The sequence below is a fragment of the Thunnus thynnus genome, chromosome 23 (assembly GCF_963924715.1).
Source record: "Thunnus thynnus chromosome 23, fThuThy2.1, whole genome shotgun sequence".
Lineage (NCBI taxonomy): Eukaryota > Metazoa > Chordata > Actinopteri > Scombriformes > Scombridae > Thunnus > Thunnus thynnus.
This window is the reverse complement of record NC_089539.1, coordinates 1,081,684-1,099,794: the sequence shown is the minus strand read 5'-3', so window position 1 is coordinate 1,099,794 and position 18,111 is coordinate 1,081,684. Positions and strand designations below refer to the sequence as shown.

The 18,111-nt window shown below is 37.6% G+C and overlaps 1 protein-coding gene and 1 long non-coding RNA gene across 2 annotated transcripts in view; both read right to left on the bottom strand.

The window, feature by feature from the left end:
• The window catches only part of LOC137175612 (uncharacterized), a 417,849-nt gene that overhangs the window by 330,183 nt on the left and 69,555 nt on the right, over window positions 1-18,111 (bottom strand). The window lies entirely within an intron of this gene.
• The window catches only part of arhgef39 (Rho guanine nucleotide exchange factor (GEF) 39), a 106,312-nt gene that overhangs the window by 36,942 nt on the left and 51,259 nt on the right, over window positions 1-18,111 (bottom strand). Inside the window, exon 6 of the mRNA XM_067581703.1 lies at window positions 10,327-10,397. Within this exon, the coding sequence (XP_067437804.1) occupies window positions 10,327-10,397 (71 nt within the window). The remainder of the gene's footprint in view (window positions 1-10,326; window positions 10,398-18,111) is intronic.

Sequence of the window (18,111 nt, the reverse complement as noted above, 5' to 3'; positions counted from 1 at the left end):
GTTTACTGTATATAAGCCTTTATCACAGGCAGGTGCCACAGTATCTTCTGTTTCTTTGTGTCCAGGTTAAAGACTGGAGACAGCTGGACTTCAGCCATCAGGGTGAAGCCTTCAACCATGATGGAGTCAGCATTGTCTTCTATATCCTTCACAATTAGCTTTCACCATTAAGCATTTTCATGACATTTGGGTGTTATTCATCCATATGACTGTGCCTGTTGTTTATATATTCTACTAATTAATTAATTAATTAATTAATTAAAATTTCCTTAATTATCTCTACCATTTGTCAACCACTTTGTATATTTGCTTCAAGTCATTCTTTATAATAAAATAATTTCTAGAATTGTTATCGTACATTAATGGAGGACAAACAGAGAGAATAGAGGTTTTATTATTCTATCCTTGTGGCATTATATTCTCTCAGAGACCCAGTGAAATGAAAAATATATTTTCCCAGTTTTAATCCTGTGTCTCTGTATTAATTGTTCATTGTTATATGCCAAATATGTAAAAAAAAAAAATCAGTATCACAGTATTTTTACATCAAAATCCCTGTTTTTTCTCTTCTTGTAAAATTGTTTCAAATGTTTGATGTCTCATCATGCACTCAGGCGTTTACAAAAGTTAATCCAATCAAATGTGACTTTGGGTCAGTAAGACTGACAACTTACTACTAACCTTTTCCTCCGCTCCACTTGCTCCCACAGTCACTTTCCTGCCGTATTCCTTAACAGAGTTACGCTACCAATAGTTTCCCAGGCAACAACACAGAGGTTGACTCACGTACCGGAACAGCGCCGCACAGACTCCCCAACGCTTTTGATTTCGAAATGAATGGATATTTGGCTTTATTTTTCACAAAAAAATATTTGGTATGGCGGTAGTTCTTGTTGTTATAATTATAGGACAAACACTGATTCATTAAATGTTCAGTACGTTCAGTAAACGCTCGGTAAACGTTGAGTACAGTTAGACCCAGCAGTCTCCATTAGGTTGGGCAAGTTCAAAGTTCTGAAAACAACTGGGGTATTTTGAATACACCCCCCGTTTTCACAGGTAATTTGTTAGTCTGTGCTTCCCGCCGCAGGAAATAATGGATTAATCCTGGAAGGCTGTTGATGTAGCACTTATCTCCTTATGAAAGTAACACAGCAATTATTCAACCAATGAGAATTTGGTCAGACGAGAGCATATCAACCAACTAATCGACGAGTCGACCAGGAGACTACAGCCCTACTTTCTAGTTTCTAAATATTGTGCTATTCATAATTGGCTTTCAAAAGATTAGGTCCATTCCAAATTACCCCACAGTATTATCTGCTTTCAGGTGACAGCCTTTATTTTTAATTTATTCTCATTATTCATCCATTACTGCATTGTTTGGGTTTACGTGTAGGTCTTTGTTTGTGTGTTTTATTGTTTGAGTTATGGTTTAATAGAACAGTTGTATTGTGGTTGTAGTTTGTAGAAATAAATGGATACTCCTATAAAAGCAATTGTTTTGTGTTTTCTTGCTCACTTATCAGTCCCTAAATCGTATAGATCATCTGCCACTTAGCTATTCAGTTAATTTAACCCCAGAAAATTATCTACAGAGTTCAGAAACTCTCCTTGACAGGCAATCAAAGAGAGCTTCCCTTTTAGAGTTATTGTAATGACCTTATGAAACTACATTAGTGGACAAGTGGTTATACTGCATTAAGAGTAATAATTCTTTAAACCCCTTTAAACAAACATAAGCTTATTTACCCTACACATGCATGCATATATACACACATCATTGGGATGAGAACTGGCTGAATACATTAGTCAAAGAAGAGTCGCTGTGTGGCATCATGTTATTGAGTGTAGTGTGGAGGAGAAATGAACAGGGATCACCAGGGAATTCACTCGCCTTTCTGTTCCCCCTTCCACCTGTGACCACAGCCTCACTCTCTGGATGCATGCTTGTCATTTACCCATGATTCCACTGAGATGCACACACACAACCAGGGTATATGATTTTAGGTTAGAGAAAACAATAGTTTGACAATAAGCAGGTGTGACATCCACCTCAATAGTGAGCAGTTTTTTCATTACATACTGATTAATACTACTCAGAGGACCTTAAACTCATTTCTAATTCTAATATATTTTTTCATATTGTTTAACCTTGGTTTTCAGAATCAGACTTGTTTTTTTTTTTTTTTTGGCAAAGTCTGCACATACAGTACAAGAATTCTACTCAATTGAGTTGCTTTTGTAAGTTACCATTAAGGCAGCGGTCAGACCAACATTACCCCTGCATGAAAGAACACAGCCTCATTCATGTGAATAAATCCAGTGCTGACAGTACATGTAGCAGAGGTGCCAACACAGAGGGTTCTGGAAAAACAACACAGGGTCATCTGGCTGCAATGAGGCGACATCCGGCAAGGTGCCATTATTAATCGGCCTCTAATGTTGACAGAATGATCATCAATCATCATCCCTCTACTACGCCATTTTCTTCAATTAAGAAAACTCTTAACTGAAAATTTAAGATCTGAATATCAAGACAAGACTTCCGGTTTGGTGAGCATGTGAGTGGAGGCAAAGCCTCAGGCTGTCCCGCCAAATCAATTAAAATCTTACTCTTTTCATCAGCCCTGATACTCTCGAAGCAGATTTGTGAATGGCTAACTGTTTTCTAACACATTGGGATGATGTCAAACCAGTCTAAATATAAGAGGACTGAACCAGACACCTGGTCCATGAACAGTGGCTCCTCTGAGGCTAGTATTGTTAGCATGTTAGCAGACCTCAGAGCAGAGATTTTGCAGCCCTGAAGACGAAACTGGATAAAATACAATCCACAGTGATGGAACACAGTCAGCACATCGAGTCTTTGGAATCAGATGTAGACCTCCAAGACCAGCGCATAAGTAAGCTGTAGGAGTGATGGGAAGCCCTGGCCAAAAGCAACGCTAGGCTAATGGCCAAAATAACTGATTTAGAAGGACAGAGCCATCAAAATGATATCGGAATCATTGGCCTCCCATAGTCCATTGAGGGGTCCCGACCCACTGAATTCTTCTCAGAACTCCTGGTGAAACTGTTCCTGCCTCACCTCCAGAGATGGACAGAGCGCACAGGTCGCTTATCGCTGAGCCGCAAAACAGAGAGAGGCCATAGCCTGTGATAATTTGCCTACACTGCTACCAGATCAAAGACCAAATCATCAGGGAGGCTTGCAAACGACAAGGAAAGCTCAAATATCGTTGGTCAGCTGTACAAATCTTTGAGGATTATACCCTGGAGGTGTTGGAGCAGCGAGTAAAGAAAAAAAAAATTATGTCGAAGCTGTATGGTTTAGGCCTTAAGCCATCCCTGCTATATCCAGCTTGCCAACAAGTTGCACTCGAAAATGGCTCTCCTCACCTGAAGAAACTGAAACCTTTGTGGCTAGCTATGAAGAAGGTCATCTAAGAATCTCTTTTGAAACAAACATTCCCTATTAGTTCAAAAGAGATTCCAAGATGACAAGGCTGAAACAATGTTTTCTAATATTATGAGATCATTTGAGCCATACAGTTATGAATGCTCTTTAAATGACATTGCATGCAATGCATTTTCAATCATGTCTGCTTTAAATACTTTTGCTCCACTAAAAGTTAAAATGAGGTCAACTGACAGAATCTCCCCATGGTTAAACAATAGCAGCTGAAAGAAAATGGAGAAAAACTAGGCTCACAGGTCACAGAAATATGTACAAAGGAGCCATGACTGCATATAACAAAGCATTACTGGCAAGAAAGGATTTCTTTTCTAAGATTTTTACAGAGAATGGAACTTAAGAATATTGGCCATTATTGACCAGCTACTCAACACTAACCCCCCCCTCCCCGTCCCCCCCAGCATTTTTTGCTGTAGGTACAGCACAAAATTTACTGTTCCACAGTTTTTTCAAGTCATGTCCTCAAACAGGCATCTTCTCAGGTGCCTTCAAAACAGCTGTTGTTAAACCCTTACCAAAAAAACCCAACCTATAGCTGGTAATGCACTGGTCAGTTATAGGTCAATATCCATTCCAATCATTAGTAAGATATTTGAAAAGATAGTTTCAGTGCAAATAATATCCTGGAGAAATTTCAGTCAGCCTATAGAACATACCACAGCACTGAAACCACTCTTACTAAAATAATCAGCAACCTTAGACTAAACTCTGATGAAAATAATCAACTCTTATCCTCTCAGACCTAAGCACAGCGTTTGATACGAATGACCTTGATATCCTAATCAATCGTCTTGAGAAGTGGGTTGGTCTTTCTGATTGTGTGTTAAACTGGTTCAAAACATACAATACCGTGCAAAAGTTTTAGGCACCCGAGATATTTAGATTCTTATCCATTATGCAATACCATCAGGGAGGTGTCTGATCGGTCCCAAATTTATTCATGATATGACAATGACCCCAAGCATACAGCTAGAATCATAAAGAACTATTTTCAGCAACAAGAAGAATGACGAGTCCTGCAACAGATGGTATGGTATGACCCCCACAGAGCCCTGATCTCAACATCATGGAGTCAATCTGGGATTACATGAAGAAGCACCTGAGATGGCCTAAATAATAAATCCACAGAAGAACATTCTTTCTCCAGGATGGTTACAACAACCTACCTGCAAGTTACCATGAGAAACTGTATTAAAGTGAACCGAGGAGAACTGCTGCTGTTTTAAAGGCAAAGCTGCTCACAGCAAATATTGATTTCATTTAGGTTTCTGCTGTTTACTCAACCTTGTAAGAAGTTCATTGTTATTATTCTCACTATACATGCTGCCACTTAGTGACATCATCAGAGAGCACAATGTATGTATGTTTCCTAGGGGTGTGGAAAAAAATCGATTCATTTAAGAATCACGATTCTATCCCTGCCGATTCAGAATTGATTCAGAAATTCCAAGAATCGATTCACATTTTTCAGTCTTGCCACAACGCTGTTTTCCATTTTTTCCTGACATGAATTAGCTCGCTAAATCCCATAGATGTCACAATGACGCCACCCCGGACCCAAATCTGGGGGCAAGAAGGAACTGAAGTGTGTGTCATGGAGAGGCCGCGAGCAATGGAGTACCTGACAGAAAAACAAATACAACCTGGTCCATCGGCTATGAAGGCGATCATTTGGACGTATTTTGGATTTTCTTATCTCGAAGGGAAGAAGGAGCTTAATGCCATTATCAGGCACTGCAACGCACTTCCGCAGGCTTGTGCCATTGTGGGCTTGTTTATTTGTAACCACTGTGAAACAGTCAGAAAATAACATTTTATTGATCTGATTCACCAGCTTCCTCACCAACGTTACCAGCGCTCCCTCTCCTCATTCACTCTCTAGCTCCCTCGACCACTGCTTCTCTCTCTCCTCTTTTTGAAATGAGTCGGGAAGCCGTCAGCAAAGCCTAACTTTACTTTTAACGTTATCAAACGAAGAGAAATGTCCTCCCCTCTTCCTAGTAATGTTTTTGGCATATGTCAGGGTTGTACAACGTTACAGGTTGTGTTTCCCCAGAAGTTGATTCTCGTTCAACTTTCTCGCTGTGGCCCCTGCAGCGCCCTCCCCCGCAGCTTAACACACAATGCACAGCAGGTCTGCTGCCAGCTGGTTATCTGAGGACAGGAATGAGAAATTCATTTTCTCTCAATGAAAAACGTAGTCTCCTTGAAGCTTATGACAAACTGCCAAAACAAGCATTTAAACAGCTGTTCTGTATTTTGAAACAGTCAATAAAATTCAGTATATAGCGAAGCTGCCCGTTTCATTACTTTATATTCATGTAGTAAATATACAAATATCAATTAGATGGTAATCTGCATGAGAAATTAAGAAAAAGAAACAAAATTGGTTATCCTATAATAATCACTCACTAATAGTGATCAATTTTCTTGTATGCACTTTGCAGCTAAATGTAGCAGGCAGCTATTGTTTGTTTGATTTTGTGAATTGAAGGAGGAATTTAAGTTATTTGAGGTTTAACACTTAGCAGTTTCTCTTTGCAATCATTTTTATTTTTGTATTAAGTATTCATATTATCCTTTGTCTCAAGGCCACTTTGGTTTCCTACCGACTAAGTGGACTAAAGGAACATAAATCTTACTCAGGTTGACATTGAGTAGCAAATGTTTACATTTGATTCAGAGTGAAGTTTTTTATTTGAGACCTATACAAGTGTCTACTGCAGGCAAATGGAAAGAGTAACTCAAAACATCAATCTAGAATCAAATCTTTGAATGTACTGAATTGAGAATTTTGAATTGCGAATCGATTGTGAATCGAATCGTGACCCCAAGAAATCGAATCGAATCGTGAGATTTCCTGAATCGTGCACCCCTAATGTTTCCACAGTTATGCAGATGACACACAACTGTACATCTCTGCTGAACCAAATGATGCTGCAGCTATAAACTGCATAACTACATCTTCTGGCAATAAATAAATGGATGAGCAATAATTTCTTACAGTTAAACAAGGACAAAATTGAAATCCTACCGGTCAGCCCCAAAACAAAAAGGGAAATGCTGTTTAATAATCTGGGGAATTGAACTCCTTGGATTAAATCTGAGTTTACAAGTCTTGGTGTTAGAGTCACACATTAACAAGGTGATGAAAACATAATTTTTCCACCTTAGACACATAGCTGAAGAACAACCATTTATAAATCAAAAAGAGTGCACTTGATTACTGTAATGCACTTTTTACTGGGCTCCCGAAAAAATGCACTAAGAGACTTCAACTCATTCAAAACTCTGCAGCTTCCTGTAACATTTAGAATTGACTTTAAGGTCCTCCTCCTTATATACAAAGCCCTTAATGGGCTAGGACCAAGCTACATTGCTATTTTTCTATTTTTATTATTATTCAGTATGCATTCTATTTTATGTGTCAGTGGGTTTTATCTTCCCTCTTATGTTATGCATTCTATGTGTTCTAGTTTCACTTTATTTGATTTTTATCTTATTTTTATTATTATCAAGTGAGTTTTATTTTCCATCTTATGTTACACAGGTGGCGAGGTCAGTGGTTGTTGAGTTTGAGAAAAAAGACTGTAGTGTGTGTTTTTAACCCCCACAGTGCCACTAAGGGTGTTTTTTCCAGGGCAGCTTTGGTTTGCGCCTGACACAGATAAGACCCACAGTGAGGTTAAAGCCGTGGGAAGATGTTCTGGGGTAAGCTAAAAGAGGCTTATTTCGGTTAATCAAAACTGGTGGTGACTCTGTGTCCGTTTCGAAAAGGGAGGTTCTGTTATGCTTATGCATCCAGAGACCTAGGCACTGATTTACAGATTGTGTACCCATGGTGAAATACTTTCTGAGTTTTCACTTATTAAGTCTCAAATTATAACCACTGAAGTATTCTATGTATTGCATTTTTATTTTATTTTAACTTGTGTTTATTAATATTATCAAGTGGGTTTTATTTCCATCTTATGTACAATCACACATTTTTAATGTTCATTTTATGTCTTTTTTTGATGTGCAGCACTTGCATGTAATTTCTTTTGTTGTGAAGCACTTTGAGCTGCATTTTTTGTAGGAAAGGTGCTATACAAATAAAGTCATTATTATTATTATTATTATTATTATTATTATTATTATTATGCATTCCAGTACCCACTCTGACCTTGATAATAAACATAAAGTAGAATTATCACCATTCTGACAATGTCAACAAAAAATGAAAATGTATAAACTTCATAAAAGTAGACTTTATGCCATGTACAATACATATAGTTGTTATTCCACTATGTACTGTCAGTAACAGATGCTTTAAATAAGTACAACCCTTTAATAATCACTTTCAGGACAGATAGTGAAGAAAGTCAGCGTATTAATTCATCTACAACTCCTGTCATTTGTGTTTTAAAAAGACCAGCTCTATATCTGCAGACAACCGCGTCTCCAGCAGTAGTTCCCCAGCAGGCAGGAACAGAGTGAATGAGCTAGAATCCACACATCAGTCAACTCCCATGTCTTTATCTCTCGTAACAAGAGAAAACATCTCACCAACTAACACAAACTGAAAGCTTTAGTTTATTCCTCTCAAATCCATTATGAGGTAGCCAAAGCCAGCTAGCCACCTGGAGTCACAATGGCGCAATAATCTGTGACAGGTGCACAAATAGTGCAACTACTAGTGTCAGTCTCGTAAACTGTGATAGTGTAAACATTCACGTCGCAGTTTACTGGACTGACAGCTAATGTAGGCAGCTATCATCCACATTACTTTTTGACTAAAAACAATTTTTGTGCTAGTTGTAATAACCTGATTTTTACATATGAAGCAAAAACAAAAATTTGATTAATGAAATTCAAACACACAGTTAAGCCATTATCACAAAGTTCTAAGTAACAATAACCAGCCATACCAGCTGAATATCAAAACTTAACTTTCAGCGTAATTTAATCAAATTTGCTGTTGGTAGACTAACTGGAAAACTCTTTCACAAACTACCTTACTTACATTTTTGTAGAAAGCTTTCCAATATTTGCCCCAGAACAAAAAGGCAAATCATCAAAATATACAGAGGCATCCAGTTAGGTGTACCAGCAATAATAATTGCTGTAAACATTTAGAACTACATCATTAACGCATCCAAATTGACAACAAACAGATGGATTCTAATTTCAAGCTCAACTTTCCTGTTCTTGTTCTTAGCACTGAAACTCGGCTTGGCTACACTAAAATAATCACAGACTAATTGGCTCGCTTAACTTCACAACAATTACGTTGTAAACCAAACAAGGCATCCGTGTAGACTTTTTCCCTTTGTTGTATGTGTTTGGAATATTTTCTATTGCCTGCTTTAGAAAAACAACAACTCCTAATTACAGTATTTTTGGGCTGACTTCTGGCCACGGCATTAATAATACATCTAGCCCATTAGACATTCTGAAGACATCTTCCACTTCTTATAGCTCTTTATTCCATTTATTCACTATTTAGACTGTTTGACCACAGGACAATGACTGTGAACTTTTTCTGTTGAATCTCTGACAGAATTGAAGACTTGCTTCTAGTCAGGTCAGACTTGGTTATGGTTACTGCAGCAGAGTCAGGCATTTGTGTGTCATATGAAAGCAGGCTGATGAAAACTCCTGAAGCGCTTCAATTACAACAATTAAATCCAGCCTGAATGCACTGCAAGGGAAAGAGGGAAGCTTGGGGAAAAAAGAAAAGAGACAAAGAAGAGGAAAAGCAAACCGACACAGAGCAGCACAACAGGAGAAAACAAAAACAAAGCCTCTTGTGATTCTATCTGCTAGTTTTCTTAATCAGATACAATGTGATTTGTCTGGAATTTCTTTTTTAAATAATTCCCTTTACAATACAACCAGGCTGACTACAGGAAGTTTCTTCCACACATACACACACCCCAACCCCCAATAAAAAGCAGCAGAGTTTAAAAAAAGGATCACTAATGAGAAGAGGAAGAGGCAATGGTGGAGCACATTTAGATATGTACCTTCATCTTAGAGTCAGAGGCTGTTTTAATTTGTAAGCAAAGGCAGCACACCAGCAATGAGATTTTAATTGATACACATAAATAATTCCTTGTGTACATTCGCACTTGAGTCAGATTCGCTGTTTATTTGACGACTGAAATTAGTCATTATCGGGATTCGTGTTGATGTTGAAGATTTTATTTATTAATATAGCTCCCGCTTAATATCCTCTGATCCGCTCCCAATTAATTATGTCAAAATCCACATCAAACTAGAACTTACACGCACATCGAGCTTTGCCTCACTTTCATTTCTCTACTAGCCAAGCGCTGCTGTGACAATAACAACAAATGAGAAATGAAAGGAGAGAGAGCACTTTCCTTTGTTCCTCAAATGAAGATAATGAGGGCTGTCTTTCACTATGACAGTGTCTAACTGGTGCGATGAAAGTCTTCACGGGCTGTTGTTATTTTTTTTGTTTGTTTTCTTGCTTTTGGAGGACTAGCCTTACATTCTATAATTGTACAGCTTTGTTTAAATCTCCTGTGCTCCAAATGGCTTGTCAACGGTAGGAAGAGTTCCACTGTGAGTCTTTGTGACTAGTGATGCAAAGCACATCATCACACACTCATCACTTGTTGTTAGGTTGCTGCTGCTGACAAAACCCAAGAATCCTGACAGAGTGGAAGAGGAAGAGGTGACAACAACATCAACCTGAGCTTCACACATGTGCAAATGTGAGCGTGCAGCTATAGACACATTGCTCCACAATAAAAACTCAGGGTTAAACCAGACATATTTTCCTTGAAATGCAGCAAAATGATCATTGAAGCAGCAGCGCTATCAGAAAAGACACTTACTTGAAAGCTGTTGGAACTCCGGGTTGTCTGGAGTTGTGTTGGCAGTCATGTCTTGTAGATAGTGCTTATACCTGTGAGGAAACAGAAAATAACAAGGTCAAGGTGTGTTCACTGTCTAAAAGTATCACTGTAGGAAGGAAAAGGTGTTAAAGGTAAATTAAAACAGTGAGTAAAGCAGACATTGTCATTTCCATCAGTTATTCATGTAAACCAACCACTGTCAGAGCCAACAGTTAATTACTTAGTTAGTCTATATTTATTTTGAACATGTAAAAATAAAAAACAGATAAAAACAAAACAAGAATAACAATAAAATGAAATAAACAATAAACCTATACAACAAACTCAATAAACAAATTCTCATAAACACAAATTAAATATAACATGTTCAAAAAGGAGCAGAAAGATGTATTCATGTATTTATTCCTGCCCCTTTCTCAACTACTCATCCATAAACTCATACATACAATTTATAAACAAACTATCCCAATTCTATGTACAACCGAAATATCCACCCCGTGTCAATAAAATAAAACTTAAACAGTTAAGTCAACCCTTCCTCATGCATATACCTCTTCAAAATCATTTTTTTCTTGAATTGATTTATGTTTATACTTAACTCCACATCCAGACCATTCCACAGATTCACCTCACAGATTGAAATACACATACTCTTCATAGTGGTGCGAAGAGATACTTTAAATTGAACTTTCCTCTCAGATTATAACCACCCTCTATGTTGAGAACATTTTTTGTATATTACCTGGTAGTTATTATTATATATTATTATTTCTTGCTTTCTATATTATTTGTGCGGTGTTAAATTCTACCAGATCCTTGAACTTCATGGTATACGACTTTAAAAACAGCGTGTTGGTGTGTTTGCTATCCTACATTGTATGCTATCCTTTTGGCTCATTTTTGTAGTATGCATAATGGCTGTGGGGTGCTTTCGTAGGTTTTACCCCATGCCTCCACACAGTAACTCAGATACAGCAATACAAGAAAACAATATCTATCAATCAATCAATTTTTATTCATGTAGCGCCAAATCACAACAAAAGTCATCTCTTTTCACATTTTCACATAGAGCAGGTCTAGACCGTACTCTTTCATTTATAGAGACCCAACAATTCCCCCATGAGCAGCACTTGGTGACAGCGTTAAGGAAAAACTCCCCTTTAACAGGTAGAAACATCAAGCACAACCCGGCTCTTGATGGGTGGCCATGTGCTTTGACCGGTTGTATATATATACATAAGGTGTACAGTGCTTTGTGATCCAGAATGTGCCTTTTTTTCCCCTAGTGTTGCAATGATCCTTATCAACTTCGCTCACTGGTAAGGTCAATGGTATCAAAAAGCTTTTTTTATATCTATAAAAATTTCCACTGAATAGTTTTTGTCTATACAATTAGTAATTTCTTCAATTAATTTACAAGTTTTGAAAGGACAAGTTACAGATTTGAGTTAGTGATTTTGCAGTTCCTTTGATGACTTTCTTGACTATTGTCATATCAATTTCATTCCAGTCAGTAGAATTTTTGTTCTTACACCTGCGTACAATGTCCATGATTTCCTTTTTTTCTACTGCTCTGAGAAAAATTGAACTCAATTTCTATCCCCATAATCATAATCAGTCCCCTCTTTGGTTGTTTCAGGGTCATTGATTTTTTCTGCCAATTTTGGTCCAATACTTACAAAGAATTTATTAAAACCACTGACCACATTATTCATATTATATATGGTCTTATTGTTATCAATAAAATACTGAGGGTACCTTGAGTTTCTGGATCGATTTCTAATAATGCTGTTTAACACACTCTATATACATTTTATGTTGTATGTTATGTTTGTTATTCTCTAATATTTTATTATAGTATTCTTTCCTCCATATCCTCATAATATTACTTAACCTGTTTTTATATTATTTATATTTCTTTTCTGCCTCTATAGATCTATACTTTATGAATTCTATATATAAAGTACTTTTCTTTTTGCAGGTATTTTGTAGTCCCTTTGGGATCCACAGACTATGCGTATATTTTGTTTTCTTCCGTATTGTTTTATTGGACAATTTTTGTCATACAATGATTTGAATATTTTTTGGATTGTTTCATATGCTTTGTTGATATCTTCTTCATACACTATTTTCCAATTTTGTGTTTGTAATTCATTTTTGAATGCATTCGTGGATTCCTCTGTTCTTACTCTTTTATATTTAAAGTTACTGGCATCCTTAACCTTCCTATAATTAGTCATAGACTACAAAAACTGGTAAATGGTCACTGATGTCATTTAATAATAGCCCGCTCACTATACTGTTTGTCAATATATTATCTATTAGCGTGGTACAATGTGATGTTATTCTGCTAGGTCTATTCATTTTTGGATATAAGCTCATACTATACATTGCATTAATAAAGTCTTCAGTCATTTTGTGCTTATTTGGATTCAACAGATTTATATTGAAATCCCTACATATGAACATAACCTTTCGAATTGTTTTTCCAAACTTTTTTCCATCCAAACCTTAAATATTTCAATATTAGATCCAGGTGCTCTATACAGTTGTATGCAAAAGTTTGGGCACCCCTTGACAAATAACATATTTTGGTGATTTTTTCATTGAAAAGAAAACACAACCTCTCTAGGATCTCTCTCTATATAAAGCAAGGGATCTGTCTGTTGGTACATTTGTCCTTCACATATCTTGAGAACTGTTCATCCGATCTACTTCATATTTGGCAGATGTACTACTGGGGACCCAAAGAAGTGCAGTGTCGAGTGTGAAGTTCTTTGGATGAGCAGTTCTTGAGAAATATATAGAAATACCTCATAAACAATTTTGATTTGCTTCTTCTTCTGCCTGTGGAGTCACCAAGCGAAAATACAGACAGCACCACTCTGCCATTACAACTCACACTGTGGTCAGAGGTGGAATTACATCCGTAGTGAAAAAGTTTAAGAGACTTAAGCTCTATTATTGAACTTTATACTTGGTAGGTGTATTGCTGGGGACTCAAGGACGTGCACTGTCGAATTTAGTGCAATTTGGACAGGAGAAACGTTTAATGATAATAAGTTTTGAATAAACAAGTGAACAGCGAGCTGCTCAGCTCCATGACTGAGTGCAGTGGGAGCTGTTTGACATAAACACTGTCACATCACAGAAAGGTGAATCAAAACCCCCATTTGACTGCAAAAAACCTGCAGGAAGATTTAGCAGACTCAGGAGTGGTGGTGCACCGTCCCACTTTGCAGTGATGCATGCACAAATAGGACCTTCATGGACGAGTCAGTAGAAGAAAACCTTACCTGCATCCTCATCATAAAATCCAACATCAGAAGTATGCAACAGAACATCTACAGAAGCCTGATGCATTTTGGAAATAAGTGCTATGGACTGATGAAGTTAAAATAAAACTCTTTGGCCACAATCAGCAAAGGTGTGTTTGGAGAAAAAAAGGAGCAGCATTTCATGAAAAGAACACCTTGCCAGTTGTTAAGCATTGGGGTGGATCTTTCATACTTTGGGGTTGTGTTGCAGCCAGTAGCACAGGAAACATTGAACGGGTGGAGGGAAGAATGAATTCCACTAAATACCAGCAAATTATGGAAGCAAACATCACACCATCTGTAAAAAAGCTGAAGCTGAAAAGAGGATGGCTTCTATAACAGGATAATGATTGGTATTGCCATCGCAGTCGCCTAACTTAAGCATAATTAAAAATCTGTGGGTAGATTTTAACAGAGCTGTGCATGCAAAACAGCCAAAACATATTGCAGAACTAGAAGCCTTTTGCAAGGAAGAATGGGAGAAGATCCAAATACAAGAACTGAAAGACTTAGCTGGCTACAAAAAGCTATAATATCTGCCAGAGGGAGTGTTACCAAGTAGTGACTATCTAGGGTGCCCAAACTTTTGCACATGCCACAATGATGTTTTTATTTATTTATTTTTTTGTTTAATTTATGACATAGACAGTATCTGTGCATTAATGTTTGCTGAAGATGTTTTTTCCCATATCGTAGAGAGGCTATGTTTACATCTTTCCAATGAAAAAAATCACCAAAATGTTATTTGTCAAGGGGTGCCCACACTTTTGCATACAACTGTATATACAGCTTACAATTACCTTTTTCTTGTTCTCCATACAGATATCTATTGTAATACATTCTAGCAGGTCATCAACAGTTGTTGTCATGCTTTCCACCACCTTATAATTGAAGCTTTTATCCACGTACAAAGCCACACCCCCTACATTCTTGTTCTTTCTGTTCATATAAGTCAGTTCATATCCATTTAACTCAAAGTCCATACCCTTCTCAGTACATTCTTTGTCCTGTCACTGTAAACTGGATACAGCGAAACAGCAGCAGTGTCTTACAAAATGCTTCGCAAGGGCATCTAACAGGCCAGAGAATGTACATGCAGTTTGCTTTTAAGGTCCTGAATGATGCACATGGAGGGGGCAGGATTTTCTTTGAAGCAGTGTTGATTGTGACAACCTCTGACAGATATAGCAGTAACATGATGAGATGAAGATCTGCACTGGTTTTACTTGAGTCCTCCCCGCACAGAAACAAATTAAACATTGACTGATGAAAATATGAGCGAAACAACCATTGAGAAAATGGACATCATCAAAAAAAAAAAATTAAACATCTAATGAAACCAATAAAACTTACACAGGGTTGAAAACTGCATTTTCAAAATGCAATTCAACATACAACACTGTCATTGAATAACATATGCTTATGAATTACTTCGATGGATAATCAGCAGCTCATTCATGTGTCTCCCCATTTTCTCGACATGTTCTATTACCACAAGTATATTCAAAAGACCTTGTTCACTATGGGTGTAACTGTACATGTATTCATCTCATCTCACCTTCCGGCACGCCCTACGAACCAAATATTTACTGCTGAATAGGGTGGCCTTAAAATAATATCATGATATTGCAAGGTGTTTATGAGATAACAATATTTATGACGTATGTGGCCTTTGTTGTGTGATGTAGCACCTCTGCAGGTTAATATTATCAAATCTCTCCCACTCTATTGAAGTTGTTCTTTTTTGGAACTAACTCCCCCACAGTGAGCCAGCAGCAACATGACTTACTGTGTGTTGCTGCTGTAAATAATGATGAAGTAAATACAAAAACATCGCAACATCATATGACAATTTTGTATCACATTAAGACTTATTTATTTAATGTTTATTTGTATAGCGACAAGTATATTGCATGAATGTATGCCACATACCGCAGCATTTATAGCGTAAGCTAGTTTGCAATGCCCGTCCCTAGATGGGCTTCTAATATACAAAAAAACTCAACAATAAAATACATACGAAACTGCATAAGACTCACAAACAGTCCTCTAAACTACAGTGAACATAGTCTTCTTGGAGCAGGAATTTGAGATGAAGTCCATTGCCTGGCGACAGGCATGGATGAGACTGATGCGTATTATACAGATTCTTATAACACAAATAACTCTAAAATCAGTATATTACGTCCAATCCACATAAAAAGTGTTTTTAGAAGCATGTTTGACATCTGTCACCCGCATGTCCATGGAACACATAGACTTCCCCTTTATTAAATGTATCAATCCACACTGTCCCTGAGAGACGCACATCACCCCAGACCTCACCTGCTCTATTTTTTTGTCCTCCAACGCATTTAGTGAAGCATAATCTCCATAGACAACTGTTTAAAATCACAGAAATCTTCCACTGTTTATATGTTTTATACTTATTAATGGTATCTATATTGATCGATCTGCTCCCAGTCTGCCTGTGAGCTTGCCAGTTTTACTACAGGCAGATTTGCCTGCTATGGCGGGCGGGGAAATGAATCAATGAATCAATAAATACAAACACTAGCTGGCTCACATGGAGCCGACAATAAAATTATTTTGGTTCAGTAAATTTCTGCTGTCAGTCAGCCTGGTGAAGACAGTTTGGCTGCTGTCCTCTAAGCTCCCCAGGACCTGCTGCTGACAGACGGCTGGTTCTGTGGACAGAGACGCTGAACACAGGTCGTGTTGGCATGGACTGAATGCACACTTGCTGCTCACTTCTTGCTTTCTATGTGGATTCCTAGTCAGACCATGTGAGAAATGTTAACTGCTCTTAGCAGCACTACCACTGTCAATGGAGTGGATATGTAAGTCATTGCTAATTGGTTAGAGCAAAAGAAACCCGCTTCACAATAGGCTAACAGCTAACATGATCACATGTCAGAGTGAATAATAAAGTGAGGCAAAAAAGCAAAACATATTAGCCTTACTTTAAGTGTATACTTGAGAAAATGCCATCCATTTGTGGTGAAATGCTGTAACTTATTGCCCCAATTTCAGTCTTCATCTGAAGTAACAGTTGTAAAGAGCATTGGCTTCCTCAGAAATCTTTATCCTTTTTACTGGGATGATGTGACCTTGAAGTGCATTGACAACTGACATTGATTTCCACTGTGTCTGTCTCTGCCTTTGCAGCCCTGTCTTTGTGCAGTCTGGGCTTGTTTTAGAGACATAGTGGTGCCACTGAGAGAGGCCATTAGTGATGCTAGCAGACCACCTGCTACTGGTCCAATTGGTGGCATGGGTGGGATGAGACATCCGAGAATGTAAAAACAGTGCGGTGTGATAGACTGTTTGTATGTATAAAATAACAACAGAATGGTGATTCTTTAAACTACACTTGGAAAACTGCTAGCTAGATTGAATTAGGATTTAACTACATAGTAATCTTGTGAGGTGGGACCAGTTCACTAAATGGGGAACTGTTAGAATTTTTATTATCTTACTGAATTTTTAGGGTTTGGAGGAGGTAGTGCATACAGAAAATTTTGGTTTTCCTAGTATTAATATGTATTCATACGTATGTATGCTTACAATATTTTCAAACAGGTTGGGACATGTACACTCTCACTCAGGTGGTTATTTTAACAACGATGTATATACCGTTGTTAAAATAACCACCTGAGTGATGTTGTGGCATCATAAAAAGTCCTAGAGATGCTCAAAATTATGGAACATTTTAATTTACATTTCCATGGAGACTGAGAAAACTCAGTTTGTGAAGAGAGTGTGATACAGTCGAAAGTTCCAGAACAAGCAATGAGATTTTGACTTTGTTATATGAATAGCTGTTTCCAGTGTCAAGAATAAACTGTCAGGCTCAATTTGGGGTTCTGTTTTAATAGTATAATAGCAAAGACCAGCACAAAGCAGAGTTTACACTAAACTTTTTTTTGACGGCCAATATGGCCGTTAATATTCCAGAATTATGGCCATATAAACAATTAACGGATATATGTTTAAATAGCCATATAATAGCCTATATTTAAACAGCAACAAACACAAACGCTATGATCGAACAAATGGATTTTAGTCAGCAGAATGAACTCTTCACAAACTTTGCAAACTGAGCATATAGGCTACAACAATAAAATAAAACAAATAGCCTTGCTGTTGTTAATTAAATGCAGCCATGTGGGCAGCCTGCCACAGTCTCCAAGAGCCCACTTGTCACCAGGGCTGGGGAAAAGTTAAACCTCCTACTGATCAATAACATGTTATTTAACCATGGAGCTCCGGGCTGCTTCGTTTGTTTCACTGTGCAAGTGAGGGATGTAACGTTACCAGAGAGAAAATGGTAAGACTTTTTGGAGTTGTTGACTGCTGTCCAGCCAAAGTGCAGGGCTGTTGCTTGAGTGTGCGCTGGCTTTTGAATCTCATACCACGCTTAGTCACATCTGACCAAATACTCAGT